The sequence below is a fragment of the Tachyglossus aculeatus genome, chromosome 23, assembly GCF_015852505.1.
Source record: "Tachyglossus aculeatus isolate mTacAcu1 chromosome 23, mTacAcu1.pri, whole genome shotgun sequence".
Lineage (NCBI taxonomy): Eukaryota > Metazoa > Chordata > Mammalia > Monotremata > Tachyglossidae > Tachyglossus > Tachyglossus aculeatus.
Window position 1 is genome coordinate 606761 of NC_052088.1, and position 24881 is coordinate 631641.

General features: G+C 47.7%; 1 protein-coding gene and 1 non-coding gene across 2 annotated transcripts in view; one reads left to right on the forward strand and one right to left on the reverse strand.

Moving 5' to 3' along the window:
- SLC10A1 (solute carrier family 10 member 1) overlaps positions 1-24881 on the reverse strand; it is a 41502-nt gene that overhangs the window by 3074 nt on the left and 13547 nt on the right. The window contains exons 3-4 of the mRNA XM_038765428.1: positions 21015-21193; positions 3358-3554 (exon numbers count right to left, since the gene is read on the reverse strand). Coding sequence (XP_038621356.1) covers positions 3358-3554; positions 21015-21193 — 376 coding nt within the window. The remainder of the gene's footprint in view (positions 1-3357; positions 3555-21014; positions 21194-24881) is intronic.
- Positions 7621-7757, forward strand: LOC119944926. The gene has a single exon (XR_005456067.1). It is a non-coding gene; the product is annotated as a small nucleolar RNA SNORA7 (small nucleolar RNA).

Below are 24881 nucleotides of genomic sequence, written 5' to 3' on the forward strand. Positions count from 1 at the left end.
ATTATCTTTGTACAGAAACGCTCTGGGAATGTCACTCCCCTCCTCAAAAATCTCCAGTGGTTGCCTGTCAACCTACGAATCAAGCAAAAACTCCTCACTCTCAGCTTCAAGGCTCTCCATCCCCTCGCCCCCTCCTCCCTCACCTCCCTTCTCTTTCTACAGCCCAGCCCACACCCGCCACTCCTCTGCCGCTGACCTCTTCACTGTGCCTCATTCTTGCCTGCCCCGCTGTCGATCCCTGGCCCACCTCCTTCCCTGGCCTGGAATGCCAGGGAATGCCTCCACACATCTGCCAAACTAGCTCTCTTCCTCCCTTCAATGCCCTACTGAGGGCTCATCTCCTCCAGGAGGCCTTCCCAGACTGAGCCTCCTTTTTTCTCTCCTCCTCCTCATTCATTCATTCATTCATTCATTCGTATTTATTGAGTGCTTACTGTGTGCAGAGCACTGTACTAAGCACTTGGGAAGTACAAGTTGGCAACATATAGAGGCGGTCCCTACCCAATAACGATCTCACAGTCTAGAAGGAGGAGACAGACAACAAAACAAAACATGTAGGCAGGTGTCAAAATCGTCAGAACAAATAGAATTAAAGCTATATGCACATCATTAACAAAATAAATAGAATAGTAAATATGTACTCTGTCTCCCCCTTCTAGACTGTGAGCCCACTGTTGGGTAGGGACCGTCTCTATATGTTGCCAACCTGTACTTCCCGAGCACTTAGTACAGTGCTCTGCACACAGTGCTCAATAAATACGATTGAATGAATTGAATGAAAGTACTCCCTGACCTACTTCCTTCCCCTCCCTACAGTACTTGTATATCTTTGTACATATTTATTACTCTATTTTACTTGTATATATTTACTGCTCTATTCTATTAATGATGTACATATAGCTATAATTCTATTTATTCTGATGGTTTTGACACCTATGTGTTTTGTTGTCTGTCTCCCCCTTCTAGACTGTGAGCCCATCGTTAGGTAGGGACCGTCTCTATATGTTGCCAACTTGTACTTCCCAAGCACTTGGTACAGTGCTCTGCACACAGGAAGCACTCACTAAATACGATTGAATGAATGAATGGAGAGAAGGGAATGGGGTCTTGAGGCAGGGAAGGAAGAAAAGTACTTTATCCCCTTGCAATTGGAGGTGGTTTAAAGATTACAGCTGAGTAATTCCTCTCATCCTGGTAGGAAAATCAATTAATGATGTTGATTGAGTATCTACCCCATTGGCTTTAAATCACTCACCTTGCCCCCTCCTACCGTGCCTCACTGCTTTCCTTCTACAAATCCAACCTGCATACTTTGCTTCTCTAGTGCCAGCCTGCTCATTGTGTCTGTTTCATCTATCTCGCTGCTGACCTCTGGCCTGGAATGCTTTCATTCTTCAAATCAGATGATCACTCTCCCTACCTTCAAAGCCTTATTGAAAATACATCTCTGAGATGCTTTCCCTAAACCCTCATTTCCTTTTCTCCCACTCCCTTCTGCATCATCATTGCACTTGGATTTACATCCTTTATTCACCACTCCCTCAGCTTCACAGCACTTATGTACATAGCCATGTTTCCCCTATTGGAAAAAAAAACCCTCCTCTGACCCTACATCTCCCTCAAGTTATTGCCCTGTCTCCTTCTTACCATTCCTCTCTGAAGTCCTTGAGCTAATTGTCTACACCCACTGTCTCAAATTCTTCTCTTCCAATTCTTTCCTTGACCTCCTCCAATCTGGTTTCCATCCACTTCCCTCTGCTCTCTCAAAGGTCACCAATGATTTCCTTCTTGCCAAATCCAACAGCTCCTACTCCATCCTAATCCTCCTCAACCTCTCAGCTGCCTTTGACAGTGTGGACCACTCTCTTCTGGAAACGTTACCCAACCTTGGCTTACTGACTCTGTCCTTTCCTGGTTCTCCTTTTATCTCTCTGGCAGTTCATTCTCAGTCTCCTTCGTGGACTTCTCCTCTGCCTCCCACCCCCTAACTGTGGGGGTCCCTCAAGGTTCAGTTCTGGGTCCCCTTTTATTCTCCATCTACACCCACTCCTTTGGAGAACTCATTCACTCCCATGGCTTCCACTACCACCTCTATATGCAGATGATACCCAAATCTACATCTCCAGCCCTGATCTCTCTCCCTCTCTGCAGTCTCACATCTCCTCCCGCCTTCAAGACATCTCTACTTAGATGTCCTCCTGTCATCTCAAACTTAACCTGTCCAGAACAGAGCTCCTTATCTTCCCACCCAAACCCTGTCTTTTCCCCTGACTTTCCCATTACATCCCATTTCCCAGCACCACCATCTTTCCTGTCTCACGAGCCTGTAACCTTGGCACTGTCCTTGACTCCTCTCTCTCTCATTCAACCCGCATGTTCAATCCGTCACCAAACCCTGTCAGTCCCACCTTCACAATATCGCTAAAATCCTCCCTTTCCTCTCCACCCAAATTGCTACCATGTTAATATAATCACTCATCAGTCTCCTTCCCGACCTCCCAGCCTCCTGTCTCTCCCGATTCCAGTCCACACTTCACTCTGCTACCCAGATCATTTTTCTACAAAAATGTTCAGGACATGTCACCCCCCCTCCTCAAAAAACTCCAGTGGTTCCACCTCCATACCAAACAAAAACTCCTCACCATTGGCTTTAAAACACTCCGTCACCTTGATCCCGCCTACCTCAACTTGCTCTCTCCTTCTATAACCCAGCCCACAAACTTTGCTCCTCTAGTGCTAACCTTTTCACTGTGCCTCGATTTCACCTGTCCTGTCGATCTCTAGCCCACATCCTGCCTCTGGCCTAGAATACCCTTCCTCCACAAATCTGACTGGCAATTACTCTTCCCCCACCCCTTCAAAGCCTTATTGAAGGCACATCTCCACCAAAAGACCTTCCCAGACTAAGCCCCACTTTTTCTCACCCCCCACTCCCCATCCCCCACTCCCTTCTGTGTCCCCCTGACTTGCTCCCCCTTTCCCAGCCCCTCAGCACTTATGTACAGCACTTATGTACGTCTCAAATTTTATTTATTTGTGTTGATGTTTGTCACCCCCCTTCTAGATTGTAAGCTTGTTGTGGGCAGGGAATGTCTATTGTTGTATTGTACTTTCCTAAGTGTGTAGTACAGTGTTCTGCACACAGTAAATGCTCGATTGAATGAATTAATAGACATAATTTATATGTTTACAGTAATGTCTGTCTCCCCCTCTAGATTATTAAGCTCATTGTGGGCAGGCAGCATAATTACCAACCTTGCATTGTGCTCTCTCAAGCACTTAGTACAGTGCTCTGCACACGGTATTTGCTTAATATGATTGATACAGGGAGGTGAGTGATGAAGGTTGAATACGTACCACAGGGAGTCCTGATTTTCTCATAACACCTGAAGAGTACAATCAAAAGAAGACCTTCCCCAACCTGGAATATTACATAGAGGAGAGGAAAGAAGAAGAGGGGTCCAATCACTTCCAGGGGAAAGGTCACGTTGAGGATGGTGGAGCAGAGCTGGACATTCTGGCAGCCCGTCTCCATGCTGACTGTGCGCCTACACCTGGGGGAAGTGAGAAACCAACCAGTCAATCACTGGGCTTTATTGAGCGCTTACTGTGTGTGCTGCACTAAGCACTTGGGAAAGTACAATACAACCAAGTTGGTAGATGCTATCCCTGCCCACAAGATCCCTGTCTTATGGTCTGTAGGCATATTAGAAAAGGGACTGGAGGATGCGATGCTCTCTTCTCCTTACCGCCCAAAACCCGAACTGAGGAGCCCTGCTGGCTCAATCCAAGCCACACCTCTGTTTGGCATTCCCGCTCTTGGTGGCATCAGGAGGTCTAGGCCTGTTACCTTTTGGGAATTCCCAAGTCATCATTTCTCATACCTGCCCTCCCCTCTGTGTTGTCAGTGCACTTAATGGTATTTAAGTGCTTATTATGCGCAAAGCACTGTTCTAAGCACTGGGAGGATACAAGGTGGGCCAGTTGTCCCACGTGGGGCTGTCTTAATCCCCATTTTACAGATGAGGTAACTGAGGCTCAGAGAAGTTAAGTGACTTGCCCAAAGTCACACAGCTGACAATTGGCAGAGCCGGGATTTGAACCCATGACCTCTGACTCCAAATCCCGGGCACTTTCCACTAAGCCACACTGCTTTGATGCTTACCCCAGCCCCACAGCATTATGTAATAATTATGTACTCTCCTATTTCCCCTGTCTGTAATTTAATTATGAGCAGCCTGACCCAGGGGAAAGAGGAAGGGCCTGGGAGTCAGAGGACCTGGGTTCTATTCCTGGCTCTGCCACTTGTCTGCAGTATGTCCTTGAGCAAGTCACTTAACTGCTTTGTGCCTGTTTCCTCCTTTGTGAAATGCCTAGGAGAAGCAGCGGGGCTCAGTGGAAAGAGCTCAGGCTTTGGAGTCAGAGGTCATGGGTTCTAATCCCGGCTCCGCCAATTGTCAGCTGTGTGACTTTGGGCAAGTCATTTAATTTCTCTGGGTTTCAGTTCCCTCATCTGTAAAATGGGGATTAATGTGAGTCCCCCGTGGGACAACCTGATCACCTTGTAACCTCCCCAGTGCTTAGAACAGTGCTTGGCACATAGTAAGTGCTTAATAAATGCCATTATTATTGTTATTATTATTATTATTATTAAATGGAGATTAAAGCTGTAAGCCTCTTGTGGGACATGGACTGTTATGTCCAACCTGCTGATCTCATATCTACCCCAATGCTTAGTAGAATGTCTGGTACATAGTTTGCACTTCATAAATACCATTAAAAACAACAACCAAAATACCCTGTGAGCCCCACTTGTGACATGGACTGTGTCCAACCTGCTTATCTTTATTGTATCCACCCAAGCTCTTTATACAGTGCCTGGTACATGGTAAGTACTTAAGAAATACCGTTACCCCCGCCGCCGGCAAAAAAAAAAAAAACCCCAACAAAAAACTATTTTAGTGTCTCTCCCTCTGAAGACTGTAAGCAGTCTGAGGACAGGGAATTATGTCTACCAACTCTATCGTAATGTACTTTTCTGAGTGATTAGTATAGTACAGTGCTCTGCACACAGTGAGTAGGCCATCCATGGGCTCAAGCCAAGGGCAGGGAATGAGCAGTGGAGGGAAACTTCTGACACCAGGCCCCCAGAGGCCGTAAAGCGCAGAATCATACATTCTGCTGATTCTAAACTGCTGGTCTATCCTGCAGGCTGGCTATTAGCACTGGCTCCTTTCTCTCTATTCTCGTGTTCCATTGCTAAATCATGCCCCTAATTCCTCCACAATTATCACATTCAGTCCATCAACAATGCTTGGCACATAGTACGCACTTAACAAATACTGTCATTATTATCATTACTAACTCCCTCCATCCCATTGGCTGGGCAGATAGTTTCTGCTTCCTGCGTGTCCTCCTACCCCATGGGGAGAGCAGCATTGACAAACCTCCCAAGTCAGATTTGCTGCCAGCATGACATAGCCCTGCATCCCAGCTTCAGGGGAGACCTCTACGGTCACTACGGTTCTGTCTCTCCCTCTAGACCGTAAGCTCATTGTGGGCAGGGAATGTGTCTGTTATATTGTTTGTTGTACTCTCAAGTGCTTAGGACAGTGGTCTGCACACAATAAGCACTCAAATACAATTACTGATTCCAGAGATTGACGAGGAACTCCTGGGAAACTTAGACTAACCCTGGCAAGGGGACTGACTGCCCTTGGAAGTCAGCCTAATAATAATAATAGCATTTATTATGTGCTTATTATGTGCAAAGCACTGTTCTGAGAGCTGGGGAGGTTACAAGGCAATCAGGTTGTCCTGCAGGGGGCTCACAGTCTTAATCCCCACTTTACAGCTGAGGTAACTGGGGCACAGAGAAGTGAAGTGACTTGCCCAAAGTCACACAGCTGACAACTGGCAGAGCCGGGATTATAACCCATGACCTCTGACTCCAAAGCCCGTGCTCTTTCCACTGAGCCATGCTGCTTCTCTAAGCAACAGCAATTCTGGCTCTGTTTCCCTTCCACCAGTTAATCAGTGGCATTTGAATGCTTATTCTGTGCAGAGCACTATATTAAGTCCTGAGAGGGTAAAATAAAGTAGACATGCCACCTTCCCTCAAAGAGTTTACAATCTAGTGGGAGAGACAGACACTAAAATGCATTAGAGGTAGAGAGGGCAGCCAACTATAAGACAGCATTTAAGTGCTGCAAGAGGTTGGGGGTGGGACTGGGGGACTCTGCACTGGGAAGGAAAAGGAAGAGATGGAGAAAAGGGAAAATAAGGATGGGGGAGAGGTTAATCTGGGAAAGCTTCCTGGAGGAGATGGGATTTTTCAGTAGGGATTTGAAGGAGAGGAGAGTGGTGGTCTCTTAGATATGAAGGGGCAGGGAGTCCCTGGCAGGAGGGAAGATGTGAGGTGGAGGGTGAAAGAGGTTGGAGCAAGGGACAGTGAATATGTAGGCCTAAGGGGAAAGAAGTGTGCTGGCTGTGTTCTAGTGGGAGAGGAGCAAGGGTGTGTGTGGAGAGATTGCAGATTGAGTTCCCTAGGAATTTCTGTTTCATGCAGAGAAGGACTTTTCTCTCCTCTCCTCCCCTGGCCCAGGGTGATTTGAAATCAGGCAGCGAGGGGTTCCTGGGCCTTGACTCGCCCTGACCACCTTCCTTCCCTCCCACTCCCCAGTCCTCAGCAGCCAGTCAACCTCATCGTGCGATGGCTCCCTCCTGCTTCTCCTCCTCTCCCCCCGACCCTCAGTCCCGGTGCTCAGTCCTGCAGTGGTGGGGTCCCAGGCTCTGAGGTGCCTCACTTTTCATTCATTCATTCAATCGTATTTATTGAGCACTTACTGTGTGCAGAGCACTGTACTAAGCGCTTGGAAAGTACAAGTCGGCAACATATAGAGATGATCCCTACCCAACAACGGGCTCACAGTCTAGAAGGGGAAGACAGACAACAAAACAAAACACGTAGACAGGTGTCAAAATCATCAGAACAAATAGAATTAAAGGTATATGCACTCAAGCCATGGCCATGGCGAACCCAGGAGGGCGGGGGCCTGGTGGGCCCTACTAGGCAGTGTGGACTTGGTGGCCTAGTGGATAGAGCATGGGCCTGGGAGTCAGAAGGACCTGGGTTCTAATTCTGACTCTGCCACTTTTCTGCCATATGACCTTGGGCAAGTCACTTTACTTCTATGGGCCTCAGTTCCCTCATCTGTCAAATGGGAATTAAGACTGTGAGCCCCATGTGGGACAGGGACTGTGTCCAACCCGATTACCTTGTATCTACCCCAGTGCTTAGTATATAGTAAGTGCTTAAAAAATACCACAATTATTATTATTGTTACTGTGGAGGTGTCTGCTGACCTGCTGCGAGGATGGACTGATGAACCAGCAACAGGCCACAGAGGATTCGTACAGAGGGGACTATCTGGGGGAATAGATGGAAGGGCAGTGGCGGCATAGTCCACAGGAAGAAATACATAAATGGACAAAGAGATCAAAGTTCACATTTGTGGACAGCATGCGCTCAGAACCTGACCCCGTGGCCAAGGACAGAGACCTCCCGGGAGCAAGTGGAGATAAAAGCAGACTACTGACCATAGGCCCCCACCCCCACCCCACCCCCCAGCATCACACCTGGAGAGTTTCCAGTACTCTATCAGTCATGACAACAGGAGGGAGAGTCAGCAGAGGCCTACCCAGTCCATTCCTAGCTTGGGCAGTGGCTAGTGAGTAGAAGGCAGTCTGCTACAAGTCAAAACTCACCCGTGCTGGGCAGCAGCGGGACAGGGGATAGTCAAGGGCAGAGACTCATTTACTGCGTGGAAGGAGGCAATGGTAAACCACTTCTGTATTTTTACCAATTAAACTCTATGGATACACTGCCAGAACGATTGCAGATGGAAGTGGGGCATTCTGGGTGAGATGTCTATGGTGTTGTTATGGGTCACACACGACTCAAAAGCATAAGAAAAGATTGACCATCTCCCAGGACAGAGACTTGACCAAAGATACTGAGATCTCTCGGCTGAGAGGCTGCTAACTAATGCAGACCACTGGCCATCGATTGGGACGGAGACCTGCCCAAGAATGCCGAGGGACCACAAACCGGCATGAATCATCAACTGTAGACCGGAACAGAGATCTGCCTGAGGACACCGAGATCCTTCCTCCCAGAGGCCGCAAACTGGCGTGAACTATCAATCATCAACTGGGACGGAGACCTGCCCGAGGACAGTGAGATCTCCTCTCCAAGAAGCCACAGACTGGCGTGGAAACTCTGCCTGGACAGAGACCTGCCTGAGGATACCGAGATCTCTCCACCGAGTGGCCTCAGCCAGATCAGGTAATCAGCTGTCGGAACCACTGCCTACAGTCTGCCCACCTGCCAGGACTCTGACATTTCATTCCCGGTTTGCTGTGGCTGAGAAGTGGCCATTTCTTTATTTCTTCATCTTTGACCTTTCCCTGCAGTCAGGCCTGATCACTCACTGGAGAACACAAATCAGGGTGTGGCTGCTAAACCCCTAGGTGACAAAGGCCCAGACTTGAAATTTTTACTCACCATTTTGGACACGCACTCAATCTCATTATCTCTAGCCACTCTGCACTCTACCCTCACCAAAGCTGAAATTCTTCTATCTTACCACAACCTTCTCACCTGTTTTCTCTCCCACACATTTCCTCCCTGCAAATCTGTGCTGTTCCCAGCACAGAGACCTCCAATCTTTTGACCCGATCCAATTTTCTCAACTCATTATGCCCAATTTAGCCTCTATATCCAAACTACATTCCCTTGATGATTAAAATTGATGCTGTCAACACCACCCTCTCTGCTGAACTCCCTCTCTCCCTTTGTTGATCTTATATCACTAACCCACAACCCTGGATCACCTCCATGGTCCACCTCCTTCACTCCTGGGCATGAGCCACAGAGTGCTGCTGGTAGAAATCTAGACAACAGGCTGACTTTGTCCACTTCAGGTTTATCCTTGCGTGCTTTAACTCGGCCCACTCCTCTGCCCAGCAAAATTATTTCCCCACCTTTATTTCCACCTATGCCCATCGCCCTCTCCAGTTGTTCCAGACATTTAACTCCCTTCTTAGGCCCCCTGCCCTTCACCCCACCCATCCCTTGCCCCCAGTGAGCTGGCCACCTGCTTCATTAAGAAAATTGACACTCTCAGACATGAGCTCCCTAAAACCACCCCTGCCCATCCTCAGTCCCTCCTCCTTCTGACCCCCACTTCAACTCTCCCATCCTTCTCAGCAGTATCTCTAGAGGAGATATCCTACCTTGTCTCAAAATCTACCCCCTCCACTTGAGCATCCGACACTATTCAAACCACTTTATCAAAACCCTTTCCCCCCTCTCATCTTCCCTCCTTAACTGCCATCTTCAACTGTTTGCTGTCCAATGGCTCCTTCCCCACTGCTTTCAAACAAGCCCATGTCTCCCCTATCCTAAAAGAAAACAAAAACACCCTTGACCCCATGGCTCCCTCCAGGTATCGTCCCATCTCCCTCCTACCATTCCCCTCCAAACTCCTTGAGTTAGTTGCCAACACCCACTTTCTCCAGTTCCTCTCCTCAAATTATCTCCTTGACTCCCTCCTGTCTGGCTTCCACCTCCTTCACTCCACAGAAACTGCCCTCTCAAAGGTCACCAACTATCTCCTTCTTACCAAATCCAATGGCCTCTACTCCATCCTAATCCTCCTCAATCTCTCAGCTGCCTGCAACACTGTGGACTACCCCTTTCTCCTGGAAATGTTATCTCACCTTGGCTTCACTGACTCTGTCCTCTCCTGGTTCTCCTCTTAGCTCCCTGGCTGTCCATTCTTAGTCCCTTCTGTGAGCTTTTCCTCTGCCTCCCACCCCCTAACTGTGGGGGTCCCTCAAGGTTCAGTTCTGGGTCCCCTTCTGTTCTCCATCTACACTCACTCCCTTGGAGAACTCATTCACTCCCAAGACTTCAACTACCACATCTATGCAGATGATACCCAAATCTACATCTCTAGCCCTGATCTCTCTCCCTCTCAGCAGTATCACATTTCCTCCTGCCTCCAAGACATTGCTATTTTATTGTCCCCCCATTACCTCAAACTTAGTATATCTAAAGCAGAACTTCTTATGTACATATCTGTAATTTATTTATTTATATTAATACATGTCTCCCCCTCCAGACTGTGAGCTCTTTGTGGACCGAGAATGTGTCTGTTTATTGCTGTATTGTAATAATTGGTATTTTGTTCATTCAATCATATTTATTGATCACTTACTGTATGCAGAGCACTGTTCTAAGTGCTTGGAAAGTACAATACACCAACAGAGACAATGCCTGCCCACAACAGGTTCATAGTCTAGAGAGGGTGAGACAGACATCAATACAAGTAAACAGGCATCAATATAAATAAAAATAATTATAAATTATAATTTATAAAATATATATTTATATAAGTGTTGTGGGGCGGGGGGGGAGAGCAAAGGGAGCAAGTCGTGGTGATGCAGAAGGGAGGGGAAACTGAGGAAAAGTGGGGATTAGTCTGTTTTGTATTTGTTAAGCGCTTACTGTGTACCAGGTACTGTACTAAGTCCTGGGGTGTATACAAGCAACTAGGGTTGAACAGAGTCCCTCCCTGTCCCACGTGGGTCTCACAGTCTCAATCCCAATTTTTACAGTTGAGGTAATTGAGGCACAGAGAAGTGAAATGGCTTGCTCAAGGTCACACAGCGGATGAGTGGCAGATCTGGGATTAGAACCCATAACCTTCTGACTTCCAGGCCTATGTTCTATCCACTACACCATGCTGCTCTCCCAAGCGTTTATTACAGTGCTCTGCACACAGTAAGTGCTCAATGAATACTATTGGCTGACTGACTAAAAGTTTCAGACCTGGAATGGGCTGTTGGTATAGGTAAATTTTTCCTGGGAGCAGTAGCCCATGCCCACTTGCCCTCTCTGTTCCTACCTGAATGCTTCATTCTCTACTTTCCTGACATTTTGCTCAAAGCCATCTGCCTGGACCTTTTTCCTGCTAAAAAAAGGGGAGAATGTGGCAGTTAAAGACCCACTGAAATCCCACCTCCTCCAGGAAGTTTTCCCCAATTCACCATTTTTCCCTCCTAAGACATATCTTCTTTCAATCATATTTATTGACCACAGTGTGCAGAGCACTGTACTAAGCACTTGGGAAAGTACAATACAAAAATAAAGAGATACATTATCTGCCCACAGTGAGCTTACAGTCTAGAGGGGGAAGACAGACAAATACAAAAAAAGATAAATGGCAGATATGTACATAAGTTCTGTGAGGCTGGAAGGGGAGAGGAACAAAGGGAGTAAATCAGGGTGATGCAGAAGGGAGTGGGAGGAGAGAAAAGGAGGGGCCTAGTCTGGGAAGACCTCTTGGAGGAGAAGTGCCTTCAATAAGGCTTTGAAAGGGCTGGAGGGAGAATAATGGTTGGATTTGAGGAGGAAGGGCACACCAGGCCAGAGGAAGGACGTGAGCCATGGGTTGGCAGAGAGACAGAAGAGACCAAGGTACATTGAGAAGGTTAGCACTGGAGGCATGAAATTTGCAGGCTGGGTTGTAGAAGCAGAGTAGCAAGGTGAGGTAGGAGGAGGCAAGGTGGTGGAGTGCTTAGAGCAACTTGTGTTTTTTGAGGAGTGGGGTGACATGTCCTGAATGTTTTTGGAGAAAAAAGATCTGGGCAGCTGAGTGAAGTATGGACTGGACTGGAGAGAGACAAGAGGCTGGAAGGTCAGCAAGGAGACTGATACAGTAATCCAGGTGGCATAGGATGATTGATTGTATTAACATGGTAGCAGTTGGGTTGGAGAGGAAAGGCAGGATTTTAGTGATATGAAGATGGGACTGACAGGATTTAGTTATGGATGGAATATTTGGGTTGGAGAGAGAGGAGTCAAGAATAATACCGAGGTTATGGACTAGTGAGACAGGGAGGATGGTGATGCCATCTACAGTGATGGGAAAGTCATGGGCAGGATAGCATTTGGGTAGGAAGATAAGGAGTTCAGTTTTGGGCATTAAGCTTGAGGTGATGGGCGGACGTCCAAGTAGAGATGTCTTGAAGGCAAGAGGAAATGCAAAACTGCAGAGAGGGACAGAGATCAGGACTGGAGATGTAGGTTTGGGTATCATCCACATAGAGGTGGTAGTTGAAGCCATGGGAGAGAATGAGTTCTCCAAGGAAGCGGGTGTAGATGGAGTATAGAAGGGGACCCAGAACTAAACCTTGAGGGATCTCCACAGTTAGGGGGTGAGGCAGAGGAGGAGCCTGTGAAGGAGATTGAGAATGAACAGTAAGAAAGAGAAGAGGAGAATCAGGAGAGGACAGACAGTGAAGCCAAGGTTGGATACCGTTTCCAGGAGAAGGGGGTGGTTCACCCTGTCAAAGTCAGCTTAGAGGTCGAGGAGGAGTAGGATGGAGTAGAAGCTGTTGGATTTGGCCAGAAGGAGATCATTGGTGACCTTTGAGAGGAAGGTTTTTGTGGAGTGAAGGGGATGGAAGCCAGATTGGAGGGGGTCAAGGAGAGAATTGGAGGAGAGGAATTTGAGACCATGGGTGTAGACAATTAGCTCAAGGAGTTTGGAAAGGAATGGTAGGAGGGAGATGGGACTATACCTGGAGGGAGCCATGGAATTAAGGGAGGGTTTTTTTTAAGATAGGAGAGACATGGGCATGTTCTAAAGCAGTGGGGAAGAATCCATTGGAGAATGAACAAATGAAGATTGCTTTAAGGAGAGAAGACGGGAGGAGGAGAGAGTTTTGATAAGGTGAAAAGGAATGGGGTCAGATGTGCAGTTAAAGGGGGTGGCTTTTGAGAGATGGACGGAGATCCCCTTTATAGATACTGCTGGGAGGGATGGGAGAGTTGAAGATGGGGCTGGAATAGAGAGGGACTGGGGAGAGGCAGGGGAGAGTTTAGGGAGATAATGCCTCATGGTATCAATCGGGGGTCAAGGGGTGGGGGAGGTGGGGAGACAGGGGGCCTGAGGCGGGTGTTAGATGTCTGGAACAACTGGCGACGGTGATGGGTGGAGAACTGGTTTTGCTGGACAGAGGAGAGGGCAGAGTTAAGGCATGCAAGGATAAACTTTAAGTACATAGAGTCGGCCTGATATTTAGATTTCCACCAGCAGCACTCTATGGCTTGCACACAAGAGAAAAATTCTATTTGTTCTGATTATTTTGACAACTGTCTACATGTTCTATTTTGTTGTATGTCTCCCCCTTCTAGACTGTGAGCCCGTTTTTGGGTAGGGACCGTCTCTATATGTTACTGACTTGTACTTGCCAAGCGCTTAGTACAGTGCTCTGCACATAGTAAGTGCTCAATAAATGATTGAATGAATGAATAAATGAAAAGGAGGCAGACTCTGCAGATGATCTAGGGTTGTGGGTAAGTGGTACAAGATCGACAAAGGGATAGGGGAGTGAGGGAGTTGAGTTTAGTAGAGAGGCTGATGTTGAGAGCATCGTTTTCTTCCCAACTATCACCTAGCTATTCACAGTCACATGCGGAACCAATCCTATTGATTTATCCACTCTTCCTCTGATCTCTACTTCATTTTGTCTGTCTTACCCCATTAGCTTGAAGCTGGTTGAGTGTGTAGCGTTCTATCTCTATTGTGTTCTCTTGAGTGCCAGTGTTGTTCTCTGCCCAGATGAATGGAGTTGCTCCTTATGAGCAGGGAATGTGTCTACCCACTTTGTTATATTGTCCTCTCCCAAGCACTTAGTACAGTGCTCCGTACACAGTAGATGCTCAATAAATCTGATCCCTCTAGACCGTAAAGTCACTGTGGGCAGGGAATGTGTCTACCAATTCTGTTGTAGTCTCCCAAATACATAGCCCAGTGCTCTGCACAGAGTGGGAGCTCAATAAATACTATCAATATCAATCAATCAATGGTAATTATTGAGCGCTTCCTGTATGTACAGTCCTGTACCAAACGCTTGGGAGAGGACAATGTAAGTGTGTAGCAGACGCATTCCCTGCCCACAACGAGCTAACAGTTTCAGACAGGTCTGAGAGTTTAGGAATTGATTACAGTGCCCTTGGCTCGGTCGCTCCTCTTGGGCTTTCTTATACAATGATGATATTTTTTAAGCACTTACTATGTGCCAAGCACTAGGGTAAATACGAGGTAATCAGGTTGTCCCCCATGGGGCTCACGGTCTTAATCCCCATTTTCCAGATGAGGTAACTGAGGCACAGAGAAGTTAAATGACTTGCTCAAAGTCACACAGCTGACAAGTGGCAGAGCTGGGATTAAAACTGGCTGCCCCTGCCCTGGTTGCCCCTGCTGCCAGGCTGGCCCTTTTCTGCTGGGGCACCAAGAGCCACAAACCACAAGCCAGGCAGGGATCCAGCTCCATTCATTCACTCATTCATTCATTCAATCGTATTTATTGAGTGCTTACTGTGTGCACAGCACTGTACTAAGCGCTTGGGAAGTTGGCAACATATAGTGACGGTCTCTACCCAACAACTGGCTCACTGTCTAGAAGGGGGAGACAGACAACAAAACAAAACGTGGACAGGTGTCAAGTCATCAGAACAAATAGAATTAAAGCTAGATGCACATCATTAACAAAATAAATAGAATAGTAAATATGTACAAGTAAAATGAATAGAGTAATAAATCTGTACAAACATATATACAGGTGCTGTGGGGAGGGAAAGGAAGTAGGGCCGGGGAGATGGGGAGCAGGAGAGGAAAAAGGAGGCTCAGTCTGGGAAGGCCTAGCTCCAGCATGTTGGGAAGTGTCTGCAGAGGTTCAGTGTAAATGGATCCTCTTCAGAATGGTCCTAAGCACTGATAGGTATATGATCATCAGTCAGGATGCTTTTTGTTCCACCTGAGGCCCACAGGCTAAGAAGAACAGTTATTTTTTAAAAAAATGGTATTTTGTGCCAGACACTGTACTAGGTGCTGAGGTAGATAGAAGATCATCAGGTTGGTCACAGTCCATTTCCCACATTTTACAGCTGAGGAAACAGAGGCCCAGAGAAGTGAAGTGACTGCTCAAAGTCCCAGAGCTGGTCAAGTGGAAGAGCCAGGATTAGAAACCAGGTCCTCTAACTCCCAGGCCTGTGCTTTTTCCACTAGGCCACACTGTCTTGATTTTCCTAGTAATTCTGGGATGGCACCACCAGATCACAACAAATATTATAAGGAAGGTTGCAAGAAGACCATTCCAGTGGCAGGAGCGGTGGCAGCAGTGGTTGCCCTTCCCTTTCAGGGTGAAGGGGAGGAAAAGGCAGAGCTGCATAGTCACCCCCTCCAACAGTTTCCCTGCATCTCTGCAACAGATTGTCTCTCTCCCCTCAGCCAAAGAGCAAGGAAACCCCTAATGAATCCCTCTGGGAACTTTTCAGTCCATCAATCGACCAATCAATGCTCCATTGCCTAGTGGTAAGAGAATGGGCCTTGGAGTCAGAAGGAACTGAGTTGCTTGCTGTGTGACCTTGTACAAGTTGCTTCACTCCTCTGTTCCTCAGTTGCCTCCTTTGAAAATGGGGATTAAGTGTTTGAGCCCCATGTGGGACAGGGACTGTGTCCAGCCTGATTATCCTGTCTCTATCCCAAAGAGTAATACAGTACCTGTCACATAGTAGGACGCTTAACAAATACTATAAAAAAAGTTATTTATTAAATGTCCACTGGGTTCATGGGGGAAAGTCATTGGCAAGAGGCCATTCATTCTCAATCTCTTTTGCAGGCTGTCTCCCACTCCTTGACAGCGGGGGTCCTTTGAGGCTCAGTTGTGGGTCCCCTTCTCTTCTCCATCTACACCAACTCACCTTGGAGAACTCATTTACTTCAACTACCATCTCTTGGTTTCCTCACTTATAAAATGGGATTAAGATACCTGTTCTCCCTCCCACTTAGACTGAGAGCCCCATGAGAAGTGGGGACTGTGTACAACCTGATGATCTTGTATCTATTCCAGAGCTTAGTACAGTGTTTAGCACAAAGTAAGCTCTGGATACTACAATTATTAGTTCTTTCTCAGTCTCTTTTGCAGGCTCCTCCTCCCCCTCCCATCCTCTTACTGTGGGGGTTCCCCAAGGTTCAGTGCTTGGTCCCCTTCTGTTCTCAATATACACTCACTCCCTTGGTGACCTCATTCGCTCCCACGGCTTCAACTATCATCTCTACGCTGATGACACCCAGATCTACATCTCTGCCCCTGCTCTCTCCCCCTCCCTCCAGGCTCGCATCTCCTCCTGCCTTCAGGACATCTCCATCTGGATGTCCGCCCGCCACCTAAAGCTCAACATGTCGAAGACTGAGCTCCTTGTCTTCCCTCCCAAACCTTGTCCTCTCCCTGACTTTCCCATCTCTGTTGACGGCACTACCATCCTTCCCGTCTCACAAGCCCGCAACCTTGGTGTCATCCTCGACTCCGCTCTCTCATTCACCCCTCACATCCAAGCCGTCACCAAAACCTGCCGGTCTCAGCTCCGCAACATTGCCAAGATCCGCCCTCTCCTCTCCAACCAAACCGCTACCCTGCTAATTCAAGCTCTCATCCTATCCCGTCTGGACTACTGCACTAGCCTTCTCTCTGATCTCCCATCCTCGTGTCTCTCTCCACTTCAATCCATACTTCATGCTGCTGCCCCGGATTATCTTTGTCCAGAAACGCTCTGGACATATTACTCCCCTCCTCAAAAACCTCCAATGGCTACCGATCAATCTGCGCATCAAGCAGAAACTCCTCACCCTGGGCTTCAAGGCTCTCCATCACCTCGCCCCCTCCTACCTCACCTCCCTTCTCTCCTTCTACTGCCCAGCCCGCACCCTCCGCTCCTCCACCACTAATCTCCTCACTGTACCTCGCTCTTGCCTGTCCCGCCATCGACCCCCGGCCCACGTCATCCCCCCGGGCCTGGAATGCCCTCCCTCTGCCCATCCGCCAAGCTAGCTCTCTTCCTCCCTTCAAGGCCCTGCTGAGAGCTCACCTCCTCCAGGAGGCCTTCCCAGACTGAGCCCCTTCTTTCCTCTCCCCCTCGTCCCCCTCTCCATCCTCCCGTCTTACCTCCTTCCCTTCCCCACAGCACCTGTATATATGTATATATGGTTGTACATATTTATTACTCTATTTATCTATTTATTTATTTATTTTACTTGTACATTTCTATCCTACTTATTTTATTTTGTTGGTATGTTTGGTTCTGTTCTCTGTCTCCCCCTTTTAGACTGTGAGCCCACTGTTGGGTAGGGACTGTCTCTATGTGATGCCAATTTGTACTTCCCAAGCGCTTAGTACAGTGCTCTGCACATAGTAAGCGCTCAATAAATACGATTGATTGATTGATTGATTGATTAATCATTATTAACTTCTCCTCTATTCAAGCGGCTAGCATACTGGCCCAAGGCACTCATGATAAATGAGCATTGTGCTTGCTCACTTGTGACTTCTACGACAAATGAAAGCCTTCCAGGAAATGTTTGTTGTTTGGATTTTTTCCAATTGCAACACTAGTCTGCCATCTGCCCCTCTGTCCCCTCCTCTGATTGGTTCCACCCTGCGAGAGCTGGTGGGCAAATCTGCCTGTTGAGCCTCCCTTGCCAGCGATGCAATCAGTTCTGGTTTTGAGCTTGTCAGGGTGGTTACAGTAGACACTCAATATTCAAGGGATCTCGATTTCTCATAGTATCAGGCACGCTAGTCTATACTCTTTTCCAGGGGAGGGGGAGAGGACTGGGCCCTAACCAGGGGGGTTTCCCCACCTCAGATGCCCTTAAGGAGGCCCCTCTGAAGAAAAAGAGAACTGCAGTCCTGGTGGCTCCTTCCCTTCTTTCTCTCTGCAAGTGAATACCCTGGGAAATAGTAATAATAATAATGGTATTCGTTAAGCGCTTACTATGTGCATAACTGTACTAAGCGCTGGGGTGGATACAAGCAAATTGGATTGGACACAGTCCCGGTCCCACATGGGGACCCCATTTTCACAGATGTGGTGAGGCCCAGAGAGGTGAAGTGACTTGCCCAAGGTCACACAGCAGACAAGCGGCAGAGCTGGGATTAGAACTCAGCCAATGCTGCTTCTATATGGGGCAGCCTCTCTGGACCCAACCCCCCCCACCAACAAACCACCCCTGACCTGGCTGAGGAGGGAACCGTCTCCTACCATTTCCCCCAGGCATGCCCCCTCCCTGCTGGCAGCGCCGAAACCCAGCCTTAGAATACCCAAGGAAGGTAAGAGTCGCTTTGATGAGCTGCCTGAAAACTGTCTGTCAGAAATTCACCAAGCAGGTGGATTCCTGTCCATAAAGCCGGATTGGCCTCCTGGTACTGGTCCAAGCACTTGTCATTCCAACTGAACCCCTACAACAGCCTCCTCTATGACCTCTCTGCCTCCAGCCTCTCCCCTTTCTGATCCATGCTTCTCTCCGCTGCCTGCATCGTTTTTCTAAAACATCATTCTGTGCATGTCCCTCCGCTCCCCCAAAACCTCCAATGGTTTTCCCTTTCAATCTCAGCATCAAATAGAAACTTATCATCAGTTTTAAAGCACTCAATTCCCTCTCTCCCTCCCTAGCCTGGCTCCTCTCTCACTACAACCCAGCCTGCACATTTTGCTCCTCTATTACCAGGCTACTCCTTGTGACTTTATCAATCACTAGCACTTACTGAGCACTTACTGTGTTCAGGACACTTCCACCCGTCAGTCCGTGCCCCATAAGAACTTAGATACTCACTCCACTCCTTCAGAACCAGTGCCCATATCCTTATTCATTCATTCATTCATTCATTCATTCATTCAATTGTATTTATTGAGTGCTTACTGTGTGTAGAGCACTGTACTAAGCATTTGAAGAGTACAATTCGGCAACAGAGACAATCCCTACCCAGCAACGGGGGGGAGTTAGACATCAAAACAAGTAACAGGCATCAATAGCATCAATATAAATAGAATTGTAGATATATACACATCATTAATAAAATATATGGAATAATAAATATGTACATATATACACAAGTGCTGTGGGGCAGGGAGTGGGGTAGAGCAAAGGGAGGGAGTCGGGGTGATGGGGAGAGGAGGAGGAGCAGCGGAAAAGGAGGTCTTAGTCTGGGAAGGCCTCCTGGAGGAGGTGAGCTTTCAGAAGGGCTTAGAAGGGGGGATGTGTGCTAGTTTGGTGGATGTGAGGAGGGAGGGCATTCCAGGCCAGAGGTAGGGTATAGGCCAGGGGTTGATGGCAGGACAGGTCAGAACGAGGCACAGTGAGGAGGTTAGCACCAGAGGAGTTGAGTGTGAGGGCTGGGATGTAGAAGGAGAGAAGGAAAGTGACTCAAGAGGGCGCAAGGTGATGGAGAGCTTTGAAAGCCAATAGTGAGCAGTTTTTTCTTGACACAGGTGGATAGGCAACCTCTGGACAGTTTTCAGGAAGAGGGACATACCCAGAATGTTTCTGTAGAAATATAATCCTGGCAGCAGAGTGAAGTATAGACTGAAGTATAGACTGAAGTGGGGAGAGACAGGAGGCTGGGAGATCAGAAAGGATGCTGATGCAGTAATCCAGTCAGGATAGGATTAGTGATTGTACTAACAAGGTAGCAGTTTGGATGGAGAGGAAAGGGCAGATCTTGGCGATGTTATGAAGGGGAAAGCGGCAGGTTTTGGTGATGGATTGGCTATATGGGGTGAAAGAGAGCCGAGTCAAGGATGACACCAAGGCTATGGGCTTGTGAGTCAGGATGGATGCTCATGCCGTCTATGGTGACAGAAAATTCAGGGAGAGGACAGGGTTTGGGAGGGAAGATGAGGAGCTCAGTTTTGGACATGTTGAGTTTTAGGTGGCGGGAGGACATCCAGGTGGAAGTGTCCTGAAGACAGGAGGAGATGCGAGCTTGGAGGGAGGGAGAGAGAGCAGGGGCAAAGATGGAGATTTGGGTATCATCCACGTAGAGATGATCGTTGAAGCCGTGGGAGTGAATGAGTTCACCAAGGGAGTGCGTCTAGATGGAGAACAGAAGGGGACCAAGAACTGACCCTTGAGGAACCCCTCCAGTTAGGGGATGGGAAGGGGAGGAGCCCACAAAGAAGACTGAGAATGAACACTTACAGGCTCTTGCTTCCTCCTACCAGGTGTTGATTTTAGTGTCTAACTCCCCTGCTAGATTATAAACTCCTGAGGGTGGAGCTCATCAATCAATCCATTGATTGTATTGATTGAGCGCTTATTGTGGGCAGAGTAATAATAATAATAATAATAATGATGGCATTTGTTAAGCATTTACTATGTGTGAAGCACTCTAAACGCTGGGAGGGGATACAAGGTGATCACGTGGGGCTCACAGTCTTAATCCCCATTTTACAGATGAGGTAACTGAGGCATGGAGAAGCTAAATGACTTGCCCAAGGTCACACAGCTAACAAGTGGCGGAGCTGGGATTAGAACCCATGACCTCTGACTCCCAAGTCCATGTTCTTTCCATGGAGCCACGCTGCTTCTCTAGAGTAATGAACCAAGTGCTTGGGAGAGGACAGTATAAATGAGTGGGTAGACATGTTACCTGCCCATCACAAGTTTGCAGTCTGGAGGGGAGCTTACAGCGTGGCTCAGTGGAAAGAGCCCGGGCTTTGGTTCAAATCCCAGCTCCGCCAATTGTCAGCTATGTAACTTTGGGCAAGTCACTTAGCCTCTTTGTGCCTCAGTTCCCTCATCTGTTAAATGGGGATTAAGACTGTGAGCCCCCAGTGGGATAACCTGAACACCTCGTTACCTCCCCAGCACTTAGAAGAGTGTTTTGCACATAGTAAGAGCTTAATAAATGCCATCATTATTATTATTATTGTTAGAGGACAACCCTATTGGCCTCTCCCCAGCATTTAGTACAGTGCTCGTCACAGCGTGGGAATTTGAAAAATACCACTGATTGCCAGGTCCCTGTGGCTGTAAACAGAGAAGAAGGAGACGGTGAGGGCCCCCCAAGGATTGAGGGGCCAGGTTCGGGGCAACACCTACCGTTCATTGAGCTGGAAGAGAGTGGCGAGGAGATAACCCAACAGGAAACCAGTGAGCGGCATCAAGAAGGAAATGGCCAACAGCGGTGCCGTCATGACATACAAGATGGAGTGGCCGACGTTGATGGAGGACAGCACGACCACAGCTATCACCAACACCACGGTGATGACGGCTCCCACCTAGAGTGAGGAGTAAATGGGTGGTGTGGAGGGGAGGACCAGAGGAGAGAAGAAGACTGTAGTAAGAGAAGGAGAACCAGTTGAGCAGCACCTGAGGGAATGTTGAATTCCTTAATTTGGTCCCCTGGCCCCCCTACTGATCCTCTTCCCAGCTGGTTGAAATGCTTGGGTTGCCTTGGACTGGACACAGCATTATTCAGCTGCGGGCTCCAGCCAACCTGGTCTGATCACCGATGAGGGACCCTACTATCAATCAGTCAATCAATCAATAGTATTTATTGAGCAGTTACTGTGCCCAGAGCACTGTATTCAGAGTTTGGTAGAGTACACTACAACGGAACTGGTAGACATGTTCCCTGCCCACAAGAAGCTTACAATCTGTTAAAATCACATCTCCTCCAGGAAGTCTGAGAAATAGCATGGCTTAGTGGATAGAGGATGGGCCTGGGAGTCAGAAGGTCCTGGGTTCTAATCCTGACTCTGCCACTTGCCTGCTGTGTGACCTTGGGCAGGTCACTTCACTTCTCCCTTTCCCCCTTCGTCTTAGATTGGTTGGACAAGGACTATGTCCAACCTAATTAACTTAATCCCAGTGCTGAGAACGATGCTTGACACATAGTAAGCACAAAAACAAACACATCTCCTCTGACTAACCTCTGCTGTCCCCACACTATTGGCCCTCCTTTCTTTATCACCTATGCACTTGTACCCATACCCTTGAACCTCTTTAAAACTAACACAACGGCCAGTCCCATAGCACTTAATGTCCAAATCCTCTACTTATCAGTCATTTATTTTAGCGTCTGTCTCCCTTACTAGATTGTAAGCTCCTTGAGGGCCAGGATCTTATCTACTTACTCTATTGTAGTCGCCCAAGCACTTAGCATAGTGCTGTGCACTCAGTAAGCATTTAGTAAATATCATTAATTGATTGATTGACAGTGTAAGGGAACAGAGCTCTGAACTGATAGAATGCTTGGATTCTGGGACTGCACTTGGGGAACTTGGTGTTTTGATGCTAGTGAAAAACCCTCTGTCTTGGAGGAATGACCATCAGCCATCTGAAAGACCAGAGAGGACATCATCTGCCTCCTCCTCCTTCTCCTCTTCCTCCTCCTCATCGTCATCATCATCCTAATGGTGCTTTGATAAGTGCTTAGCATGGTACTAAATGCTGGGGTGAATACAATATAAGCTAGTCAGACACAGTCCTTGTCCCGCACGGGGCTCATAATCTAAGGGAGACAAAGATATGGGTAAGTTTGTTATGGGCAGGGAACACGTCTGTTAATTCTCTTGTATTATACTCTCCCAAGTGCTTAGGATGGTGATCTGCACATAGTAAGTGCTGAATAAATACCATTGATTGATCAGTTGATTTAAATCCCATTTACAAATGAGGAAACTGAGGCCCAGGAGAAGGTCTTTCATTCAGTTGTATTTATTGAGCACTTACTTTGTGCAGAGCATTGTACTAAGTGCTTGGAAAGTACAATTTGGCAACAGATGGAGACAATCCCTACCCAACAATGGGCTCACAGTCTAGAAGGGGAGATGGACAGCAAAACAAAACAAGTAGATAGGCATCAATACCATCAGAATACATAAATAGAATTATAGATATATACACATCATTAATAAAATAGAGTAATAAATATGTACAAATATGCACAAGTTCTGTAGGGCAGGGAAGGGGGTAGAGCAGAGGGAGGGAGTAGGGGTGATGGGGAAGGGAGGAGGAGCATAGGAAAATGGGGGCTCTGTCGGGGAAGTCTGGGCTCATATCTCCTCCTGCCTTCAGGACATCTCCATCTGAATGTCTGCCCGCCCTCTAAAACTCAATATGTCCAAGACTGAATTCCTAATCCCAAAGATCTATTCCCAAGAATCAGTTCTACATCCCCTTCTGTTCTCCATCTAGACTCACTCTCTTGATGAACTCATTCACTCCCACAGCTTCAATGATCATCTCTACACAGATGACACCCAAATCTACATCTCTTCCCCTGTTCTCTCTCACTCCCTCCAGTCTCGTATCTCCTCCTGCCTTTGGGACACCTCCACCTGGATATCTGCCTGCCAGCTAAAACTCAACATGTCCAAGACTGAGCTCCTCATCTTCCTTCCCAAACCCCGTCCTCTCCCTGATGTTCCCATTGCTGTGGACGGCATGACCATTCTTCCCATCTCACAAGCCCGCAACCTTGGTGTCATCCTTGAATCCACTCTCTCATTCACTCCATACATCCAGTCTGTCACCCACACCTACCGGTCTCCCCTTCACAACATCGCCAAGATCCACCCTTTCCTCTCCATCTAAATCACTACCCTGTTGATACAATCTCTCCTATCCTGACTGGATGATTGCATCAGCCTCCTTTCTGATCTCCCATCCTCCTGTCTCTCCCCACTTCAGTCTGTGCTTCACTCTGCTGCCTGGATCATCTCTGTGAAGAAATGCTTTGGGCATGTTACTCCCCTCCTCAAAAATCTTCAGTGGCAGCCTGTCAACTTACGAATCAAGCAAAAGCTCCTCACTACTGGCTTTAAGGCTCTCCATCACCTCGCCCCCTCCTACCTCACCTCTCTTCTCTCCTTCTACAGCCCAGCCCGCACCCTCTGCCACTAACCTCCTCACTGTACCTCGTTTTCACCTGTTCCGCCGTCGACCCCTGGCCCACGTCCTTCAATCAATCAATCAATCAATTGTATTTATTGAGCGCTTACTGTGTGCAGAGCACTGTACTAAGCACTTGGGAAGTACAAGTTGGCAACATATAGAGACAGTCTCTACCCAACAGTGGGCTCACAGTCTAGAAGGGGGAGACAGAGAACAAAACCAAACATATTAACAAAATAAAATAAATAGAATAGATATGTACAAGTAAAATAAATAAATAAATAGAGTAATAAGTATGTACAAACATATATACATATATACAGGTGCTGTGGGGAAGGGTCCTTCCCCTGTCATGAAATACCCTCTCTCCACACATCCGCCAAGCTAGCTCTCTTCCTCCCTTCGAAGCCCTACTGAGAGCTCACTTCCTCCAGGAGGCCTTCCCAGACTGAGCCCCCCTTTTCCTCTCCTCCTTCCCTTCCGCCCTATCTCCTTCCCCTCCCCACAGCACTTGTATAAATATTTGTACAGATTTATTACTCTTTTTACTTGTACATATTTACTATTCTATTTATTTTGTTAATGATGCACATATTGCTTTAATTCTATTTGTTCTGACTATTTTGACACCTGTCTACGTGTTTTCTTTTGTTGTTTGTCTCCCTCTTCTAGACTGTGAGCCTGTTGTTGGGTAGGGACCGTCTCTATATGTTGTGGACTTGTACTTTCCAAGTGCTTAGTACAGTGCTCTGCACACAGTAAGCACTCAATATATACGATTGAATGAATGAATGAATGGGAAGGCCCCCTGGAGGAGGTGAGCTCTCACTAGGGCTTTGAAGAGGGGAAGAGAGCTAGTTTGGTGGATGTGAGGGGGGGAGGGCATTCCAGGCCAGGGGTAGGACGTGGGCCAGGGGTCGGCAGTGGGACAGGTGAGAACGAGGCATAGTGAGGAGATTAGTGGCAGAGGAGTGGAGTGGGTGTGCTGGGCTGGAGAAGGAGAGAAGGGAGGTGAGGTAGGAGGGGGCAAGGGAATGGAGAGCTTTGAAGCCAATAGTGAGGAGTATT